This window comes from Girardinichthys multiradiatus, chromosome 22, assembly GCF_021462225.1.
Source record: "Girardinichthys multiradiatus isolate DD_20200921_A chromosome 22, DD_fGirMul_XY1, whole genome shotgun sequence".
In the NCBI taxonomy this organism is placed as follows: Eukaryota; Metazoa; Chordata; class Actinopteri; order Cyprinodontiformes; family Goodeidae; genus Girardinichthys; species Girardinichthys multiradiatus.
In genome coordinates, this window is record NC_061814.1 from 44,775,877 (window position 1) to 44,794,616 (window position 18,740).

The 18,740-nt window shown below is 47.3% G+C and overlaps 1 protein-coding gene across 1 annotated transcript in view; it reads left to right on the forward strand.

Moving 5' to 3' along the window:
* Window positions 1-577: 577 nt before the first annotated feature.
* nfkb2 (nuclear factor of kappa light polypeptide gene enhancer in B-cells 2 (p49/p100)) overlaps window positions 578-18,740 on the forward strand; it is an 18,288-nt gene continuing 125 nt past the window's right edge. The window contains exons 1-24 of the mRNA XM_047351016.1: window positions 578-945; window positions 2,947-3,030; window positions 5,557-5,596; window positions 6,755-6,827; window positions 7,931-7,971; window positions 9,096-9,194; window positions 9,278-9,429; window positions 9,850-9,962; window positions 10,094-10,252; window positions 12,670-12,774; window positions 12,858-12,946; window positions 13,833-13,971; window positions 14,081-14,209; window positions 14,692-14,871; window positions 14,960-15,101; window positions 15,174-15,288; window positions 15,374-15,581; window positions 15,663-15,832; window positions 15,918-16,020; window positions 16,103-16,275; window positions 16,361-16,442; window positions 16,512-16,681; window positions 16,759-16,870; window positions 18,325-18,740. The exon at window positions 18,325-18,740 is cut by the window's right edge and continues 125 nt beyond it. Of these exons, the coding sequence (XP_047206972.1) occupies window positions 3,014-3,030; window positions 5,557-5,596; window positions 6,755-6,827; window positions 7,931-7,971; window positions 9,096-9,194; window positions 9,278-9,429; window positions 9,850-9,962; window positions 10,094-10,252; window positions 12,670-12,774; window positions 12,858-12,946; window positions 13,833-13,971; window positions 14,081-14,209; window positions 14,692-14,871; window positions 14,960-15,101; window positions 15,174-15,288; window positions 15,374-15,581; window positions 15,663-15,832; window positions 15,918-16,020; window positions 16,103-16,275; window positions 16,361-16,442; window positions 16,512-16,681; window positions 16,759-16,870; window positions 18,325-18,398 (2,685 nt within the window). The 5' untranslated portion in view covers window positions 578-945; window positions 2,947-3,013 and the 3' untranslated portion in view covers window positions 18,399-18,740. The remainder of the gene's footprint in view (window positions 946-2,946; window positions 3,031-5,556; window positions 5,597-6,754; window positions 6,828-7,930; window positions 7,972-9,095; window positions 9,195-9,277; window positions 9,430-9,849; window positions 9,963-10,093; window positions 10,253-12,669; window positions 12,775-12,857; window positions 12,947-13,832; window positions 13,972-14,080; window positions 14,210-14,691; window positions 14,872-14,959; window positions 15,102-15,173; window positions 15,289-15,373; window positions 15,582-15,662; window positions 15,833-15,917; window positions 16,021-16,102; window positions 16,276-16,360; window positions 16,443-16,511; window positions 16,682-16,758; window positions 16,871-18,324) is intronic.

The following is an 18,740-nucleotide window of genomic DNA, read 5'->3' on the forward strand; positions in this document are numbered from 1 at the left end:
TTCTGTCCTTCTGTTGCATCACCTTAGTGCTTCCGGTTGAACATGTCGCTGCTGCCGTCCTGCAGCTGCAGAATCACATCCCTGCTTTAAATGCATCAACTTCTTTTTTAACTTGGGATCATTTTTATTTTTTAATCATTTTGACCAAATCTTTGAAACAGTTAAGAGTCTTTCTCAGTCTACTTTTAGTTGATTTATAGAAATATAAAAATCTATCCATTTTCTTCTGATTTAACATAACTCCTGGTTTCTGATGCTTGTTATTGTAGCTGATTTCCTACAAACGTTTTATTTTATTTGTGGGCGGGTCCTCCGCTCTTGTTCCCACCAATCAGCTGGCCGTGTTCGTTCTGTGGCTCCGGAATTCCCCTGCAGGTTCGGGGCTTTCCGACTCCTCTGACAGCCTGCGTCACCATGACAACAGCCCCGACCAGCCTCAAGCTGAACCAAAAGACCGGGATTACGTTTCCGGCGCGTTGGATGGCTTCAAAATAAAAGCAGCAAAAGTTCTTGAACCGCAGGTATATATTAGTTCTATATGTTGCTGAGTTGCGTAAAGGCAGCGGTGTCCGGAATCAGTCCTCAAGGTCCGCTGTCCTGCATGTTCTAGCTCCAGCTTACTGGAGTCAAACAAACGGTTCTGTGCAGAACTTTGTGACATGCTGAAGAGGTGACTCAGCAGGTTGTTGGAGCAAGGACACTGTCTCATGGGGACAGAGGTTGGACACTATGGTAATAAGCTGTCCACTACGTGAACTCAAAGGAGGATCCATACAGTCTTAATCTATGTGAGCAACAGTGACCCACAAATAACGCGGGTTTTATTTTGAAAATCCTGAACCGGAGGTTTACTGCCCTCCTCCAGTTTGACGCTTCTGGGTCCAGTTGGGGAGTTTTTGTGGGGACCAGACGTGGACAGAGTGTCAGAGCGGAGGAATAAATCAGGTAAAAACTCACCTTTTTATTCTTAAATGGTGCCCAGCAGAACCGACTGACTATAAACTAGGTTGTGACTGGGTCAGCTTGGTCCGGACGTATTTAAACTGAATTTCAGAAACACGAAGCTCAACTCAACTTAATCCACCTTTAAGGTTTTGTGATGATATGAACCGAAGCTGGGCTTAAAGTACCGCCGGTTCTACTGGAGTTTGGTCGGTTTAATGTAACAAACTGTAGCAGCTGAGGTGACCTGGTTTTACTCATAAACAGCTGATATATAAAATATTCTATAAAATTAAGAAAACAGATCTGATCAAATGTAATGAGATGTTGTTGTTGTTGCTTTGAAACATAGTCGGACCTTTTCAAACATCTGGAGGTTCTATTAGAACCCAGCATCCTTTGCTTTGTAAAACATGTTCTTTTGAAATAAGGGGAAGTTTGAGAAGCTGTTAATTAACCCGTTAAGCTGAAGCCTTGTTGCAGATGTTTTCACCAGTAATGGTACGTGGATTTTCCTCTGGCCACGGTCCACATTCACCACGGTCCACATTCACCACGGTCCACATTCACCACGGTCCACATTCACCACGGTCCACATTCACCACGGTCCACATTCACCACGGCCCACATTCACCACGGTCCACATTCACCACGGCCCACATTCACGGTTCGGATCACGTTTTCTCTCATCAGTCATTTTTCCCCGACCCTGGATCAGAATTTTCCTCCTTTTTGTTTGAGGATGAAATTTCTGTAACTCTAACGATCTGGACACCTTCCAGCTGCCTCCACATGTTTACAGGGTTCTGCTCCCATCATCTCCCTAAGAACGGGTCCAGCTGGTTCTGTGGGGGGCTCTCCCATAGTTTACTGACTCCTTCTGTAACTCTAACGACCTGGCGTTGGGGCCAGCTCAGGTGACCCCACCTGCTGTGATGGTATGAAGGATTTACTGACCCGTGTAGCTGATGTGTTGGTTCTGTGACTAACGAGGACTGGACTGAACTCAGGTCAGCAGATGGGTTTGATGATGTTTACAGACCAGCAGCTCCACCTTCAGCTCGGTCTGTACAGCTCAGCCCAGACCAGCACGGTATAAGCTGGTTCTGATCTATCCTTTAGGATCGATCCTGGCCTCAGTCTTAGGTTGAACTGGTCCAGGTGGGAACGCCAAACAGTTAGAATCCCATCATGGAGACAGCTGATCCATCAACTGGTGTCAGAGTTCTTTCAGCAGGTATGAAGGAACACCTGGATGTGACGTGGAGCAGCACCAAGGTCCTGCAGGGCAGCTTTAATATCTAGATCCATCCATTAGTCTGAGGTTAGAGCCTGGAGGTACTGGGTCCAGAAAGGAAAACCTGGACACCACCCTCTCCATCTCGTCCTTGAGGATCCCCAGGTGTTAACTGGTCAGAAGGATTATCCTGTTCCTCCAGAAAGTTCTGGGTCTGCCCCCAGGAGGATTGGAAGGCATCTGGACCAGAGAGGTGGAGGTGTTTTAGAACCAGTAAGGTGATTTTTTTTTGTGGCATTTCTGGCTTCCCGTACTCCTGGGTGGTCCAAATCCTTGGTAGGACATGTTTTAGATCTACGCCCCAAATGCCATGGGCCGAACCTTCCTTTACTAGCTGAGGTTCTAGAGCAGTACCTTCCGCTCACCTCCAGCCCAGATAATCTGTGACGTGGTGAGGACCCGCAGCCGCTAACGGTACCGATCGGACCTGTTCTGATTACTATGAGTTATAATCAGAACCGGCCTATTGTGACAGAGAAATTCTTGACCATAATTCGATGGTTGGGGGGCTCAGAACTGGGTCACCATGGGCTGGGGACAACTGACCCGGTTGTCACCCTGCCCCTGGAGCTGGATCTACTCAGTTCTAGTGATTCTGTTCGTTGCATTAACCTTGGATCTGGTTCTGAGGCGAACCTTCAGGTTCCCATCGGAGGAGGTGGAAATTCCCTGCGCTCCATCTGACTCTGATTAACTGTGATCTCCAGGAAAACCCCAGCAGGAGGAAGAGGCCTTCAGCCACAGGAGCAGAGTCTTCCTCCTCCTCGTTCAGACATGGCTGGAGCTCTGAGGTACGTCATCAACACACAGACGCAGCTCTGCTACAAAGGTCCGGCTCAGTCCGAGCTGCAGGTAAACGGGAACAAGCTCCACCCAGGTGCTTAGATGGTGGGTGGGGCCTCAGTCCTGCAGATATGGAGGAGAGAGCAGAAAACCAAAGGTCCATGATGTCCTGATGAAGAACCCAAAGGTCCAGCTGGATCTTCCTGCTCTGCTGCGATCTAAACCTTCATCCAGCTTCCAGATGGAGTCATGATGTTGGTGAAATGTTCAGGATTATTCCTCTAACAGTAGGAACAATGATCTCCATCCAGCAGCTGCCTGCAGGGTTCTGTAAAGATCTGACCTCAGCAGAACCACTAGATAGTTCTGCTGGCTCAGATGTTTTCATTATGATGCTTTACGGTCAGGTTTACATCAATATGTTCTCCAAAGCAGCAGCAGGTTGCAGAACTTTCTCCGTCAGTAGAACACCTGACTGACATCAGAACCTGCAAACCCTGAGGGTGTTCTGTTACTGATGTGTTCATGGGCAGGAACTTAGATGTGATGTGTTGGAGTGGTCACTCTGATCCGATGTCCTGCAGACCCATCAGAACCTCCACTTGTGTTTTTGGAGATGTAAAAGGTCTAAATGTGTCCAGATTTCAGTCGTGGATCTTAATTTTCATTTAGGGACGTCTGAAAGGGGTCTGACCTTTGTTCTGCAGACTCATTCTGTGTATTCTGGTTCTGGTTCTGTAAGGAGGGTGCTATTACTCACTGTTACAGGCTGCTGTGTGAAACAGATTAGATTTGGGTCACTGACCCGTCTGAGGTAGAGGTCAGGTGGTTCCAACAGACACATCAATATTGGCCTCAGTCTGAGCATGCTCAGATAAGTGTGCCGCAGTCTGACCTGCAGCGGGTCTCGGACCAGGACTCTCTCTCCTGCTCAGGCTGTGTGAGCCCAGTTTGGATTTTTATTCCCAAAAACCTGGAAAGGCTCAGATCCCAGAGGAAACGTCGAATACCAGCCATCAGCTGCCCTGACGCCTCTCACTGCAGTGGACCTCTGTCTCAGTTGGGTCCAACATACGCCCAGCACCACAGAGGTGTCCAGTTCTTCTCTGAACACAACACGTGTCGCCTTGACGACGGGTTTCCTCCATCAGACGGAGCTGATTTCACAGAAACCATGAAGTAAAATCATCTCTGTGGATTCCTGCAGACTTCCCCGTTGGGTTTTCTCTCCTCCCGCCACCGCTCTGATTGGCCGGTGTCATCAGAAGGGGCTGTCCCGGCGCCACGGGGGAACCATGCTTTGGATGAGTTCTTAGTCAGAATGAGCGGATTGAGGCGGGTTTTTCTCTGATCGCAGAGTGACAGGAAGCCCAGAAACCACCAGAGAGACAGAGGAAGTACAGAGGTCTGAGAGCGCAGAGTTAAGTCACTTTGAGTCCAATCGCTGCAGGAGGTTCTGGTTCTGTCTGCTGAATTCTGCTACAGGTCGGTCCATTTCTTTTCTCTGCACGCTGTTTTTCTTGTGGAGCTTCATGGTTTCATCTAGATTATAAATGAGTTTGGATCATGTTTATCTGCTGCTGCTGCAGGTTCTGGTTCTGGATCTGTCTGAAGCAGCAGCTCAGAGTTCTTCTCAAGTTTCAGTCAGAGGTCCATTCTTTGGACCTCTGACTTCCCGTCATGTCACTGTTTTGAGAGTCGGGTGGGGGGGTCGTGAGGCAGCAGAGCTTTTGCTGATCCTGGATCTGGACTGAGGATCTGAACAGAACCGGACATGATGCTCCTTTGTCAGTCTGGACACCACGCTAATGAGTCTCTAACAAACACTGCTGGATCTTCTGAAACCTTCAGCACCTTCTGGAGACGCTTCACAGAACGACCCAAATCACAGAACAAACTGAAACAAGTATTGTTCTAACCGGAGAACCGAACTGAAGCTCTGAAGACCTTCAGAAAACCTGAGTGGTTGAATACTGTGTGTGTGTGGACCAGAAACACCTGGAACTCACTTTGAGAACATCTAATGTTAAATCTGCAGGAGACTGAGAAGGTCCATTTATTGCAGCTGGTACCAGAATCATCTCCATGATCTCCTGAAGACCAGAACCTCCTACATTTCAGTTTGTTTGTAACTTTCTATCTTTCCAGTATGTTTCTGAGCGTTCTTCCTGCTTTACACTCGGCCTATCTGGTTGTCATAGCAGCAGTGGATGACATCATCAGTTTGTTAGCTCCGCCCCTCTCTGCTCTGGGATTCTGGGGGTTTTCCTGCACTCGGCTGCTTCCAGGAAGTGACTGAAAACAGGCGGGGGAGGCGGGGTGAAGCTCTCTTGTCTGTCCTCTGAAAATGAAACTGCTGCTGAGTTTTTGTTTGTTTGGTTTTTATTTGGATCTCAGACGGTCCGGCAGAGTTACGGGTCTGTCCACACACACACACACACACACACACACACACACACACACACACACACACACACACACACACACAGAGGAAAGGAGTGTGTTAATCTGCTGTCTGTCTGTTTGTGCTGCAGGATGACTGAACCGCAGTTCATGAACTACGACAACGACGTGGTGAGTCTCTCTCCTGCTTTCCTTAAAGCTCCTGAAGGTTCTCCTCCTCATACAGCCACCAACACGCTAGTTTGGCTTTGAATGTTTCACCTCCATCAGTTAAACAGCTGGAATACATTATATTGATATTATCATGCTGTGTTGCCTCAGAGTCGAGTTTCTGGACCTACAGATGGTTCTGAAACATCAGGTTACGATGAATCAGTTCAGTGGCTTTTAAAGCAGGAGCTGGTTAAAACCTTCTGCTGTGAAGACACAGAAGCTTTGGGTTTCTATATTAAAAACAAGTTCGCTTGAAAAGAACTCGTTCACTCAGATGAAAAGTGAATAGTTCATGTTCAGAGTTCAGTTGATGTTAATCAGCCGTTATTTTAACGATAAATGAGGTCTTTGTTTCGCTCCATGTGGCTGAGAGGACAACCAAGCTGCTCTGTCCGTTTTTCTGCTCTTCACATTTTATTCAGGATCAATAATTCAGTCAAATCCAAATGTTGTTTCAGTTTTATTATCCTTTCTAGATAAAGGCTCATTCTGCAGCTTTCCTGCCTGTTAGCTCAGAGAAGATGGGTAGAAGTGGTAAACAGAACCAGGTCCACCCTGATGGGACCACCACAGTCTGTTACATTTACACTTGGGTCAGAATTTCAGTGCTGCCCCGGAGAATAATCAGCTATGATGAAGTTGGAATACCATCCTGGAAAGTCGGGCGCTCCTGAGCGATCCCAACCCTAATTCCAATATGGCTGCCTGCGTATGTAACATTCTGAACCAAACTGCTGAGGTTAACAGTTAAACCCTACAGGTACCATGTGACCCAGTTTCACTTTGATAATTCATTAAAACTGTTTGAATGAAGCTGACAGAGGCTGGCTTACATGTTTCTTCACTGTCCAGCAAGAACTTCAGGTTTCATGTCTCAGAACCACATCACTGTTAAACCAGACGGACCTTCTGCAGGTCCGCAAACTGGACTGATTATTACCAGAAACGCTGAAGTTCCAGAAATATTTGCAGATGATTCAGTCCTAAAAGTCTGAAAGCAGTTTTCAGTTAAATCATTTTCATTTATTGATGAAAAATCTGGTTTACCAGAAAGTCTGGTTCTGATCCAATCTGTCTGAGCAGCTGACAGATGTTCCTCTCTTTCTTCTTCAACAGTTACCAAATTTTATGCACTATGACTTCATTCCTCCGATGGACATAAAGACTGAGCCCTACATACCTGAGACAGGTGAGCTGATTGTAACTCCACCCATTTAAGGTTTCTACTTTCTGCATACTCAGACGGCGAGGACCAGAACACGACCCAATTTTAAATAAACTAAAATATTTATCCATGGCTTACTCAAACAGTTCAGCCAAGTTGTGGCGTTCCACAGGGATGACTTCCCAGCCATCTCCTGTTCCCTCACATGAAGACTCTTTCTGTTTTAAAAATCTCTTTAAATATTCGTCATCCATCTACTGACCCGAGGTTGGTCCAGAAAGGCAACAGGTCCAGGTGGGAAACCCACAATCCTAACCCCCAAGATGTTCCTAGAGCAGAATGATTATATAGTTGCATCGCAAAGTTGTGGATCTGTCCTGTAGTGTCCTCTCAGTGCGATATCTCTGGAAACTTCCATATGGAGTCATCCAGGAGTCACTCTGATCCGATGATCCTCCTCAGCTGACTCCTTTAGATGTAAAGAAGAAGCAACAGCTCTAATCTGAGCTCCTCTCCTTCTCCCTTAAGGCAGAGTCTGGCCACCCTACAGAGGAGCAGTAAATCCAGAGCTTCACCTTTCAGCTCAGCTCCTTCTTCACCACCTCAGACTCCTGCCATCATTCAGGAACAAGACATGAGGTGGACAGTCCGACGTTCTTCAGTTCAGATCTTTAGCTTCAGCTGCAGGTCAGATGGGACAACGTAGGAGTCCTGACCAGCCATGGTACCAGACACCTGTTTGATCTGGGATCTTTCTGGGTCCTTTGAGTTGTTGAATAACCTGGTCTTCTGGAGTTCTGGTTCTTATTTAGGACAGTTCCTGCTCTTTGTGTAGATCATGCCGGGTCAGCACCACAGCCTCCATGGGGACGCCCCAATACTCAATGTGCTTTTCTAAAACCCCAAGATCAACTCGTGTCTGACACCTGTCCAACCTGTCTAGAACTCTAACCTGATACCTCAGTGGTCCGCTGACTGTACCAGCGCCGGGGAGCCCAGAACCTTCTAGAGTTTACTCAGAGGAAAACCCAGTGAAAGCATCAGTTAGTCACTGCTGCTCAGTTTCAGGTGTTCAGTCTGATGGTCTTTGTTCACATTGCTGACCTGGACCTGTGTTTGTGTTGCAGCTCATGGTCCGTATATTCAGATCATCGAGGAGCCCAAACAGGTGAGACCAACCCATTAACATTCAAACACACTCATATAAGCCAGTTGTGCTGGTTCTGTCAGAGTTTTACTGATGGACAACTGAAAAAGTCCAGATTAATGTTCTTGTCTACAAGTATTTAGAGCTCAGGTCCGATCGCAGAACTTTTCTGTGACCTTTAGGACTAAAAAGCATTTTTAAAACTTAACCCAGAACAAAGCTGTTTGTCTGTTCAGGTTAACTAACATGACTGTAAATAATGACCATAAACGGACCCGTAGCGCCATCATGGGACAGATTGATGAACAGCTTTCATGGTTCTTTGACCTTTGACACGTAGTTTTACATTTAGCTGTCAAAACAAACCCTAAATGTTTCCAAACAGAAAACTTGAATAATTTTTCTAAACCGGAGGTTTGAATAAATTTAATGAAATGATGTTTGTATCTGTAAGCTGCCTCAGATAATCTGTGGCGGTGTCCCGCAGGGACCAGTGTTCGGCCCACACCTGTTTCTGATTTCAGATCTGTTAGACGGTACGGTAATGTGTCATGTGATGCCGATGATGGTTTTGTGTCTCTTTACAGTCCAGAATAGAGAGTTTGACATTTGAATCTGTGATCATCATCATGTTTTGAATCACAGAAGGGAGAGAATGAAATAAATGTTACAGCTGAATTTATCCAATCAGTTTTTGTTTCCAGTACATTTAGGTCAATATTTTATAAAAACATGTTTAAAATATGAAATATTGAGGTTTCTGCTCTTCCTCGGTGTTGAGGCCGATGAATCATAAAAATGCTGGTTTTCCCAAACTGGGAACTTCAGATAAACTGTAAACACACCTGGATCAGGGAGGTGATTCCCCCTCAGCCGTTAACGGATCACTTCCAGTTCTCCAGGGTTTTTCAACAGTCATTTGCTAACAGGAAGCTTCTGCAGCTACAGGTCCCATGACTCAGCCTGTACAGTCAGAGCCAGAATGGCTGCTGCACGTGCTCAGTGGGGTTTGGTTGGAAGGGAACGTCTGATCCTGCATCGGTTTTCAGCTGAAGTCCGTTTGGGACTCACCTGGTTGGACCTGGAATTCACCTTAATGTCCAGGAAAGGTTCTGAAACCTAAAACTTCTTGTTTGTTGCTGCAGAGGGGGTTCCGTTTCCGTTATGAGTGTGAGGGTCCATCCCACGGCGGGCTCCCAGGGGCCTCCAGTGAGAAGAACCGGAGAACCTATCCAACTGTGAAGGTGAGCAGCCAATCAGAACCATCGTTGGTGTTAATGTTTGTGTTCCTTTTTTATGCTGACAACATTCTCGTCTGTATCTTCAGATCAACAACTATGTGGGCCACGCCCGGGTGGAGGTCCAGCTGGTGACCCACACCGACCCGCCCCGGGTCCACGCCCACAGCCTGGTGGGACGCCACTGCAACGAGAACGGCACGTGCATGCTGGACATCGGCCCTAATGACCTCACCGCCTCGTCAGTAACTGAACACACCCTTTTTAATCTGCTCAGAACCAGACCAAACCAGACCGTTCTCATAAATCCAATCAGAACCGGAAAGTTCTATTCTTTCCGCTCAAACTTTTTAATGACTTTGAGCAGGAATACAAAAAGTCCTAAGAGGAAGTTCAGAATTTCCTGTTGTGTTTCAAAAGAGGTCCAGGAAGTTCAGCCTGAGTTCATCAGAGGAAACCTGCAGGTCAGATTCATACCTGAGAGTTCTGGTCCAAACAGGTCACATTATTAGGTCCACTAGCAGCTCAGGAACTCCAGATGTTTGGATGAACATGATGAGACTTTTAAGATCGAAAGCAGACAGATTCATTTAGACTCCATGAGTTTCTCAGCTTCTCAGCGCCATGAAGTAAGGATGCCCTCTGATGTCATTTCCTGCAGGTTCAGCAACCTGGGGATCCTCCACGTGACCAAGAAGGGCGTGGTCGAGGTTTTAACCAGAAGGCTGAGGGAGGAGAGGAGGAGACAGAAAGGAACCCACTGTCCTCTGACAGGTAAGCACACCTGGCTCATTGTGTGGCCCTAAACTCTGAGCTCAGATCAGCCAGGTTAACGATCCTCAGCCTCGTTGAGGGTCGCAGGTTGTCCAGTAAACCCAGTCAGTGATGATCTATGTGACCTGCAGACTCTGAGGAGTCGTCCATCCTGAAGGAGGCCAAGGAGCTCGGGAAGATCATGGACCTGAACATCGTCCGACTGCGTTTCACTGCCTACCTGCAGGACAGCAATGGAGGCTTCACCAGAGCCCTGAAACCTGTGGTGTCCAACCCCATCTACGACAGCAGTGAGTCTGCACACACACACACACACACACACACACACACACACACACACACACACACACACACACACACACAGCGGGATGGCAGCACCGCCTGCTGGAGAAGAAGGGACCTGTACACAGGCGCAGACATGGTTCTGTTTTGAGTCGATCCTTTTTCAGCTTCATGGTCAGAAACTTTTTCTTCACCTGCAGCGTCCAATAAAATCAGTCTCTGAGGCAGGGGTGGATCTACAGAGGGGCAAAGGTGGGGCAAATGCCTCCTTGCTGTAGAACCCAGCTGCCCCCCTATTTTTATGTCCTTAAATTAATTGTAATTTTCGCTTGTTTGTCCAGAAGCCTCCTACAGCCTTCAAGTTGAACATTAATTCACCAACAATATATAGTTGTAGCTATAATCTGAGGTCCCTGATAAACGTAGCTACGGCGCTGCATCAAACGCCGTCTGTGTCTCAGACTCATAACCGAGGCAGCCTGTCTGCAGCCCAGCAGAGTGGAGACACTGAGCTCTCCAAGTTCCTGCAGTTAGTCAGTTTGTCCAGGTGATGTTTTTACACAACAGTAAAGGCAACTTAAGTTTGCAATGAATGAAATGTCTGCTGAGGTGACCGACGTTCACGGTGTAATACGTTTATTAATCGTCTGGCAGTGATTCACTGGTGTGTGATTTATAAGAGCGGTAGCATCTTTTCCTTGTTAGTTCAGCTGACAATAAGCTCGATAACAGTTCATGAAAAGTTTAGCTATAAAAACAAATGTTCAGGTTTGCTATTTTTAGGGGCTGCAGTTTCACTGACGGCTCTATATGATTAATATCACGATATGAGGCACAATTAAACCACGATACATCTGGTCGGTCAGATCGGGACAATCATTTATTGGCTGCCATGAGAATAAGATTTCTAGATATGACTGCTGGTGTGAATGCGATCATTTCTGGTTTCATATTGTTATAGACTACGTGTGGTAATAAATGGGCTAATTATTCCTAATGTTGATGCTGGACATTGCAGATCATAATGAAAAGGAAATTTAAAAGTGGAGACATTTCCAGTTTCTTTGGCTAAAAAGTGAAGGATGAGAAGGAAGAAGAGACTGTGGGATATGAGGAAGGAGGAATGATGGAGAGACCAGGAGGGTCACAGGTGAAGGAGGCCACTGAAAGTGCAACAGGTGAAGATGAGGAAAATGATGTTAGTGTAAATGATGAAGATGAGAAGATTTCAGAGTCAGAGAGAGAAAGAAGACTGATGAAGAAGAGAAGGAAGGCAGGGAGTCCAGCCCATCCAGCTGGACCACCTGGTATGGATTTATTCTGGGTATAAATTCCAGTGCAGAGATGTTAGATGTTTCAATGAATAACATATCTGCTCAGGTCTACAGGTGCGTTATGAAGTCAGATAGTCCAGGCTTTATAGATGTTGTCAATTTATATTCTAATCTTTTGTTATAATAAAAGCAAATGCTACAACGCAGTGAAAACTGTATCAGATCATTCTAAGTGTCTCTATATATGTTTTAGATCAATGAACTTCGATGAAGAGGTCCAGCATTGCCAGCCTGCCCCAGACCTTTTGTGTCTCCTTTGACCCACTTGTCAAACGTTTTAGATCCACCACTGCTCTGAGTTCATACAAGGACAAATCAACTCTGGATTGTCTGAATATCTTTTACGAAATAAATATTACCTGCAGAGGTTCTCAGATGTTTCAGCTTCAGAGGTAGAAAGGAACTCAGGTTACTGCAGGCAGAGGTCCTGAGACCGGCTAACGAGCCGACTAAACAGAACCCAGAACCCAGTTTCAGTCACTGACCATTTATTTTAGCTTGAGAGGATCGCCTCCTCAGGTCCGGAAACATCACTGCTGAAAATTTACTTCCTGCTTGAATTTTCTTGGGTTTGAGTCTAATTTTGTACCTCAGAAAGACGCTGATTAAATCTGTTCATGGTTTCAGTCGCAGGATTGAAAACCACATCCTGCTGACTTCTGCTCAACAATAAATCAGTTTTATTCCTCAGAATGAACCAAAGAAATGTTTCAAAGCCAGACAAACTGAGCTGTTGCTGCATTCACTGACCTGCAGAAAGTCAGGATTTTAATCAACTCTTTATAATGCTGAAGAAAACAAATGTGACCTGAAGGCAGCCATGTTCTGTTTCCTTTTTCTTAATCTGGGTTTAATTTCTGAGGTTCATTGAACGCGTCGTGCAGAGAACCACTGATGCCAGGGAGGTTGGATCAACACATGTTGAGTCCATGAACATCAAGTCTTCTTTGTCCTTTAAAAAGTTGCCGCTAAAAAGCATTTTTCTGCCATCAGGGACCAGAACCTGACAGCAGATTTATCAGAAGACTTTGTTTGGACTTCTTGTCCTCCTGATGTTTGGTGGTTTTAATCAAACTTTGTTTCACGTGCAGAGTCTCCAAACGCCTCCAACCTGAAGATCTCCCGCATGGATAAGACATGCGGTTCTGTGCTTGGAGGAGACGAGATCTTCCTGCTGTGTGACAAGGTGCAGAAAGGTGAGGAGATGTTTCCTTCTAACAGGATGAGACCTTTCCATCACCGTGTTTCTGTGTCTGAACTCTCCATCATGCCTCCTCAGATGACATCGAGATCCGGTTCTACGAGGAGGATGACGAGGGATGCTGGGAGGCGTTCGGGGACTTTTCTCCTACTGATGTTCACAAACAGGTTGGTGTTTCAGAGCTACAGCGTGTCCGTGATCTGAGCTCAGGGGAAGTCCAGATTAACCATCCAGAACCAGAACCTTTTTATGCTGGGACAGATCTAGACCTATTTTATTTTGAAAGATTATGCGAAATCCTCTTCCTGTTTGCCCTGTAGGTGTTTCAGACAGGAAGCATCGAGCTTCGTTTCTCGGGTTAATAAACCCTGATCAGGAACGCAGGGAGGCCCCCATGATGAAGCCATGGAACAGGTTGCTATGGCGACGGTACTCTCCACCAGGCAGTCAGAAACAGACCAGAATTTAAGCCACCAACAGTGAAAACTAGATGTTTCAGTACAATTCTTGACCCGTGAGCATTAGAACCTTCTGATGGTCCCACATGTCTGGATGGAGAAACTAGACATGTGGAGATGAAGCTGTGACCATGAAATGAGGTTTAATCCAAAAGGTTCTGAAAATGTCACTGGGTCAGAACCATCATCAGACTCTAAGAGGAACTCACTGTAAGAAAATCAGAAAAAAATCCTCAAAATTAAACTGAGATTGTGGATCAGAATGATAGCTGGGCCAGGTAAAGTCCAACTTCCTGTGACCCGTTTAAACAGAAATGGGTTTACCCAGAACACCTTTACTGTCTCTGGGGGGAAGTTTTTACGGGTTTCTTTAGCACAGAACGATGTTTCACCAGCAAAGGTCAAACCAACATGTTTAGATGGATTTTTGTGGGTTTTTCCATCACCGTGGGACGAGCAGCGGGTTGAAACTCTGAAGGTTCACAGGGTAGAACCGGCAGGATGGTTTTCTCTGCAGAACATAAAACCCACATCCTCTGACTCCCAGAAAGATCCACCTCCTCATCACCTCCTGGGCTTTCATGTCTCTCCTCAGTACGCCATCGTGTTCAAAACGCCGCCCTACCACAGCGCAGAGATCGACCGACCCGTCACTGTCTTCCTGCAGCTGAGGAGGAAGAAGGCCGGCGACAGCAGCGACCCCAAACAGTTCACCTACATCCCTCAGGTCCAAGGTGAGTTCGCTTCAGGTGATTCCCCGGCACCGAAGCGTTCCTCAGGGGTTTCCCTGACAGTGCAGCGTTCCTCCCACTCTGGTTTCCATCTCCACCTGCTCTCTTTCAGACAAAGAAGAGGTTCTGAGGAAGAAGCAGAAACCGCTGCCCCACTACGATTCCTGGAGAGGAGGGGGAAGAGGAAGAGATGGAGGAGCAGGAACTGGAGGGTTCGGAGGAGCTGCAGGAGGAGGAGCAGGTATGGATCAGAGAAGAGGAGATTTCCACAGACAAACACCCAGACCAGTTAACCCAGTTAGGCTTTAACCGGTTCTGACTGTTCAAAGCTGCAGGAGAACATCACATAGGTTCAGATTATGGTGGTTCCGGTTAAATTCATCAGATAGGCTTCATGCTGATGTTCTCTGGAATAACAGCTGGACCTTCAACCAGACTTTACTTCCCTGAACTTTTCCCAGGAAAATCTTTGTTCATGACACTCCTGCAGGAGATCCGTCTCCTTAGATCTGATCCAGAGTCAGAACCCTTCATCCATCATTTATGTTTCAGTCCCAGAGAGGAAGGTCAGGAAAGGGTCCAGACATCTGTGATCAGAACCGAATGGGATGACGGTGTTGGATGGTTGGACATGATGTCACAACCTTCATGTAACAGGAATATGACAGGAAGGTTCTGCTTGCAGCTGGTGTTGCTGACCTGCAGTGGGTCGTCTCTCACCAGGTTTCCAGTTCCAGCAGATGAACGGGGGAACAGGAGGTGGAGCTTTCTACACAGGAGGCTTTACAGGGTTTACCTCAGGGGGAGGAGCTCAGATGTCAGCCTCCGCCCCTCAGACAGGTGTGTCTCAGCAGCAGGGTGAGGGTCAGCCGGGCCCTCTGCAGCAGCAGCTGCTTCGGATCGGTGAGTCCCTGCAGCACCAGAACCAGGCTTCTTGTTGGTTGTCGCTTGTGTTTCAGGTGTGTTTCTGACCCACTCCGTGTCTTTCCAGCCGCCTCCCTCAGTAACCGAGTCTCTCAGAGCGCCCGGCAGACCGCCGCCGCCCTGCTGCAGTACTGCAGCACTGGAGATCCCCGAGTCCTCCTCGCCCTGCAGAGACACCTGTGTGGCATTCAGGACGCCAACGGAGACACGTGAGTCAAATCACACACCTGCACTGGTTTTAATTCCCAGTGTACTGGTTTAACAGGTGTGTGTCCCATCAGACCGCTGCACCTGGCCATCATCCACCAGCAGACCTCCGTGATCCAGCAGCTGATCCAGACTCTGCTGAGCAGCCAACAGCATGCCGTCCTGAACACGTCCAACCACCTGCAGCAGGTAACCAGCAGCACTGATGCTGCAGGTAAACTAGAACTGATGGTCATGTGATCTAACCTGTTCTCTAACCCCACCCACTCCCCAGACCCCCCTGCACCTGGCGGTGATCACACGGCAGCTGAAGGTGACGGAGGTGTTGCTGAGGGCAGGGGCCGACCCCACCCTCGTGGACAAAGATGGCCGCAGCCCGCTTCACCTGGCAGCACTGGCTGGAGACACTGCCATGCTCCGCCTACTGCTGGCTCACCTGGGAGAACGCCACGCCCACCTGGTGAACATGCCCGACTACCACGGTGAGAGGCGTGACCTGATGTTGACCTAAAGTTGATGTTTGGAGGTAAACCCGCTGAGCCGTGGTTGTTTGTGTCCCTCAGGTCTGCAGCCGCTGCACCTGGCCGTCAGGAGGGATGGAGAGCGCTGCCTCCGCCTGCTGGTGGAGGGCGGGGCCAAAATAAACGCCCCGGAGCAGAAGAGCGGAAACACGGCGCTGCACCTAGCCGTCAAAGAGAACCTGTTCAAAGTGGCGTGTATGCTCATCACAGAGGTAAATAACACAAGGTGCTGACAGGAGAGGCCGGTGCTTGTTTCACCTGGGATCCACCTCCTAACCTGATATGTGTCATCTCCAGCTGAAGGCTGACTTTAATGCCTGCACGTTTGGAGGAAACACGCCGCTCCACCTGGCAGCCAGCCTGGGCTCGCCGACGCTCTGCTCCATGCTGATCGCTGCAGGTGAGAGGCACACCTGACAGAAAGGATGACACCATCAAACCATGTCATGACACACAGGTGCTAAACCTGCTCTGCTTCTCAGGTGCTGATAAGAACCTGGAGAACGATGAGCCGCTCTTCTTCAGCTCCTCCTCAGACGAGGAACAGGAGCAGGAAGACCCAATCAGAAAGCGAGACGACAACACACAGCCAATCAGCAATCGCAAGAGACCAGCAGGAGGACACACCCCTCTAGATCTGGCTACCTGTCAGAAGGTAAAAACCAGAGTAGCACAATTAAAGACTAAAGTATGTCTGAGTCTGAACGTGTCCTCCTCACCCTGCCTCATGGTCCTATCAGGTGAAGAACCTGCTGACCACCCGGCAGAGTCCAAAGCTGAACCGTCACGTGGATAAGAAGATCAGGACGAACAGCAGTGAAGGTTTGTTCACCTCATACCTGTACAGGTTGTTTCTGTCATATGATCCCATCTAACATAAACCTGCTGCAGACCCAGAGCGTTCGGGCCTGGACGAAGACACACTGACCCGGCTAGTGGAGGTGCTAAGTGTTGGAGACGTTCCCTGGATGAAGCTGGCGGAGAAGCTAGGAATGATGACGCTGACCCACCTGTACCAGGACAGTCCCACGCCCTGCCAGCACCTGCTGCAGCACTACAAGGTAACACCAAGTTCACCGACCCAGATCTGGATCTGATCCGACTGCAAATACTCACCTGACTGTCTCTCTGTGTCCAGCTGGGTGGAGGTCCTGTTGAAGGTCTGGTTGAAGCTCTGCAGTCTCTGGGTCTGACAGAAGGAGTCCGACTGCTGAGGAACACAGAGCTACAAGACGACAAACACAGCTCAGGTTAGTCAGACAGGTTATTAACACGAAGCCAGACGGTCCAAAATAATGTTCTGTGTATTCAAACACACCCAGGCTACACCACCCACATGTTCTCTGCTAGATTTACAAAACACCAGCTATAAGCAGCAGGTTTGAGAGTGTCCAGTTCGGCAGGTTCTGAATCTGTTCTGATCTAAACAGCCAGGAGAGAATCAGCTCATATTCAGTCAGTACCGAACAGAACTGTTCATGAAACCTAAAGCTGTCCAAAACAACAAACTGGTAACATTGGTCACCGACTGGCAGTGTGCTGGAAGTCCATCTGTAGTTTTTTTCTCCACATTTTGGAGAACTACAAATCCCATCACCATGTGATACAGTAGTCCCCCTCCAGCGCTCAGATTAGACTGTAGTTACTGCAGCCTGAGCTGACTGCGCTAATGCTAGCTAGCATGCTAACGGTACTGTTAGCATGCTAACGGTACTGTTAGCATGCTAACGGTACTGTTAATCTTCATGCATGGACTTTAGCTAGCATGCTAATACTGCTAGCAGTAAAGGTCAGGCACCAAACTTTAAAACGCAGCATTTAAACAAAACGTTTTTAACAGTGAATAAATTGAAAGGATTTCCAGTTGGACCAGCTGTGTTAAAAAACCAGAACTTCAGAGCAGACTGCATCACGCATCAGATGGACCCGGATGTTCTGAGTGTCATGCTGACCAATCGGAGGTCTGAATGTGTCCTGTCCTCTAAAGGCTCTGCTTCAGGGTCTGGATCTCCTCCTATCACCTGTGGACGTGGAACCTCCTCCAGCTGTAACGTCATTCACCAATAAAAAACAAACTCCTCTACTGTAGCAAGAGAGAAGAACCAACCTAGAACTGAAAAGCTATTAAACAGTTTTCCCTCCAGTTGAAACCAACCGGTAATAAAACTGTGGGTCACCAAGGCTCAGCACCTTGGTTGTGCTTTTCATTGACTCACGTTCTGATCCATTGGTCATTTTATCAGACCTAGAACCTTTTCATGTTCATTTAGTAAGAGTGAATGCTGACTCGATGCAACCTGGTGGATTCCTTAGACAGAAGCTGAGCTCCACAGTGATGTTCAAGATCCACCATCTTACTGGATGGAATTAACTTTAAGTCTGTATGATTGGACTGATTATATATTACGGTACATAAACTGGATTTTCTGGGGTTTTTAACATTTGTTATGGGTTGGCTCTAAATAAAGAAAATTAATGAATTAAGATCAGGCTATGATTGCACTACTGCTAACTGTACGATGCGGAAGGTTGTTAGACTTAATAAGATGTAATTAGTGATCTAGATCCAACAGGAGCTGATTTCTGATCCAGGAACTGCATCCAGCTTCGGATGTAAGATCCGTTTTATTTAAACCATTCATGCAAACATGTCAGAGTTCTGAATCCTGATGATCTCTTTGTTTCCTGGTTTCTGTCCAATCAGATGCCACAGTCGACAGCGGCTTCAGCAGCCAACCAATGGAGGAGCAGCAGGAGGAGGAGATGACCAATCAGTGAGGAGCTGGAGACATTAATGGTCATGTGATCATTGAGGAAGGATCTTCTGATGAAGATGAGTTTCATTCAGCAGGTTTGTTCTGCTGCAGGACAAAAACGTTGTGGATTGGAGCAGCAACCCACCGTCCTCATCATCTTCATCATCTTCATCATCTTCATCATCTTCATGATAAACTGAGCTGAGGAATTCATTCACCAGAAACAAACTGTAACATACGCTCTTTGACTTTTATTTATATTTTACTGTCTGTTAGAGTCCTTTGGTTTCATTCGTCTTCACATCCATAATCTGAGAGACTAAACTGGAATTTCCTGGCTTCTGTCAGGTGTTTGAATGCAGCG